Here is a 2561-nt window from a genome sequence, read left to right on the forward strand (position 1 = left end):
TGTGTGTGTGTGTGTGCGCGCGCGCGCGCGTGTGTGTGTGTGTGTGTGTGTGTGTGTGTGTGTGTGTGTGTAAAAGAGAGAGATGCAGTGGTGTTTATAAGGAACACATTTCAGGAGAAACACCAGACAATAACAGCAGGATAACTGTGTGTACTGATTACAGAGCAGTTCCCTAGCTAGGCTGCCTTGTTAGAGTCTCTCCTTTTCTTTTCATCCTTTTATAGAAATGTTCTCTTCTCACATTCTTGTTTTGTCTTCTTTCTTTTCTCATTTTTCTTTTTTCTGTTTTTTGCCTTTCTTATGATGTTTCTTATCATCGTGTCTATCCTCCTCCATCTCGTTCTTCTCTTCTCAGATCTCTACGGCTTTAATTGTTCTTCCCTTTCTTTTTTTCTTTTCTCTGCTTTTTTTGTTCTCTGTTTCTCTTCTCTCTACCCTGTTTTCCTCTTTTCTTCACTTTTCTTCCTTCTTTTCTTTTCGCCTTTCGTCCCTTTTTGTCCTCCGTTTCTCTTTTCTTTCTTTCTTTCTTTCTTTATTTATTTATTTATTTATTTCTTCTCTTTGTATCCAGTATTTTTCTATCTTTGTGGTATTTGTTTCAATTTCTTTCTCTCTCTTCACCAAAGTGTGTGAAACTAGTGTGTGTGTGTGTGTGTGTGTGTGTGTGTGTGTGTGTGTGTGTGTGTGTGTGTGTGTGTGTGTGTGTGTGTATTTTCAGTGTGTAAATTACAATAAATATCTGATAATAATGTTATAATAATGTAATATTTCAGTGATGGAATTCTCTGCATCACTTTTATAGGCTGATTCCTTTCATTTACTTATTTAATTTATAATAACTATATTTTGGTGAAGCAGCTTTCACACTAACACACTAACATCAGATGAGTTGAGTGTATAGACACGTGATTTACTGTGATTATTCACCCTTCTCTAAGGTTAACATTTCTCTTTCCACTCCACACACACACACACACACACACACACACACACACACACACCCTCAGCCTGAGAGTTATTAACACGCACGGAGTGTGTTTTCCTCTCCGCTCTGACATTTAGCATTTTATTGACGTTCCGCTTGGTTTCATAAAGCCGTTAGCCGACACGACTCTCATCAAACGCTGCAAATGTCACGCGTGTTTTTGCTCTAATTAAAAACGTTTGGCGCTGAAATGAGCTGTCAGGGAAAACTGCGTTTACATGAACGATGCACCGTCACAGCCATGAGCCTCTAACCCATATAAATGGCCATTTAAGTGCTGTGTGTGTGTGTGTGTGTGTGTGTTAATGTAGTGTCGGTGATCAGAGGTGCTGTCCAAGAAGGAGTGTGTGTCGCACTAATTAATCCAGGTTTACGTTGCATCGTTATGAGTACTCATAAACAAAGGCTAGGGGTGTGCGCGCGTGTGTGTGTGTGTGTGTGTGTGTGTGTGTGTGTGTGTGTGTGTGTGTGTGTGTGTGTGTGTATGTGTGTGTAAATAATCAAAGCTCACTTTTAGCTACGGATGTGATGGCGGTGATGATAAAACATGTTTTAACTCTGTGTGTGTGTGTGTGTGTGTGTGTGTGTGTGTGTGTGTGTGTGTAGGCACTGGAGAGTGAGTTTGTGTCATGTCAGCTTCATCAGTGGGTGGATCTGATCTTTGGCTATAAGCAGCGTGGACCTGAAGCAGTGCGTGCCCTCAACGTTTACTACTACCTTACCTACGAGGGGGCGGTGAACCTCAGCTCCATCACTGACCCACTGCTGAGAGAGGTACACACACACACACACACACACACACACACACACACACACACACACACACACACACACACACACACACAGAATGATCAGTCATCGGTACATTTGTGCTTCTGACATGTCAATTTTAACACACAATACACTCACAATGCAGGTGTGTAAAGATCTATCTATCTATCTCTATCTGTCTATCTATCTATCTATCTCTATCTGTCTATCTATCTTTCTGTGTGTGTGTGTGTGTGTGTGTGTGTCCTCATACACACTCACATACAAACTCCATTATGTTAAGTAAGGGAGCTTTGTTCACTCTGATTGGCCTGTCAAGGTCCAGAATAAATCAGGTGACTCTGGGAGCAGGATCACTGTGTGTGTGTGTGTGTGTATGTGTGTATGTGTGTATGTGTGTGTGTGTGTGTGTGTGTGTGTGTGTGTGTGTGTGTGTGTGTGTGTGTGTGTGTGTGTGTGTGCGTGTAATATAAAGAGAACTCATCAGTGAAGGGCCAGTGCTCCTGCATAGGGACACCACCACCATTTACATCCCATAATAATCTCCTCAATCTCTGCTGTCCTCTCTCTCTGCCTCCTGTCCTCTTCTCTCTCTCCCTCACCCTCTGTCCTCTCTTTTCATCACTTTTCTAACTTCTCTCTCATCTCATTCTTCTCTTCTCCTGTCTGACTTTATTTGTTCTTTTCCAGAAATAATGTCAATAATCTCAGAATGAATTTAAACTTTTTTGCCTTTTACTCACAGAAAAACAGAAAACAGTCAATTCCCATTTTATTATGTGTAAACTAGTGAAAACCTCCCTCT

At 41.4% G+C, this 2561-nt stretch overlaps 1 protein-coding gene across 1 annotated transcript in view; it reads left to right on the forward strand.

The window, feature by feature from the left end:
• Positions 1-2452, forward strand: part of lrba (LPS responsive beige-like anchor protein) — a 187129-nt gene extending 184677 nt beyond the window's left edge. Inside the window, exons 49-50 of the mRNA XM_047816679.1 lie at positions 1592-1759; positions 2447-2452. Of these exons, the coding sequence (XP_047672635.1) occupies positions 1592-1759; positions 2447-2452 (174 nt within the window). The remainder of the gene's footprint in view (positions 1-1591; positions 1760-2446) is intronic.
• The last annotated feature ends 109 nt before the right edge of the window (positions 2453-2561 follow it).

Source organism: Tachysurus fulvidraco, chromosome 7, assembly GCF_022655615.1.
Source record: "Tachysurus fulvidraco isolate hzauxx_2018 chromosome 7, HZAU_PFXX_2.0, whole genome shotgun sequence".
NCBI lineage: Eukaryota > Metazoa > Chordata > Actinopteri > Siluriformes > Bagridae > Tachysurus > Tachysurus fulvidraco.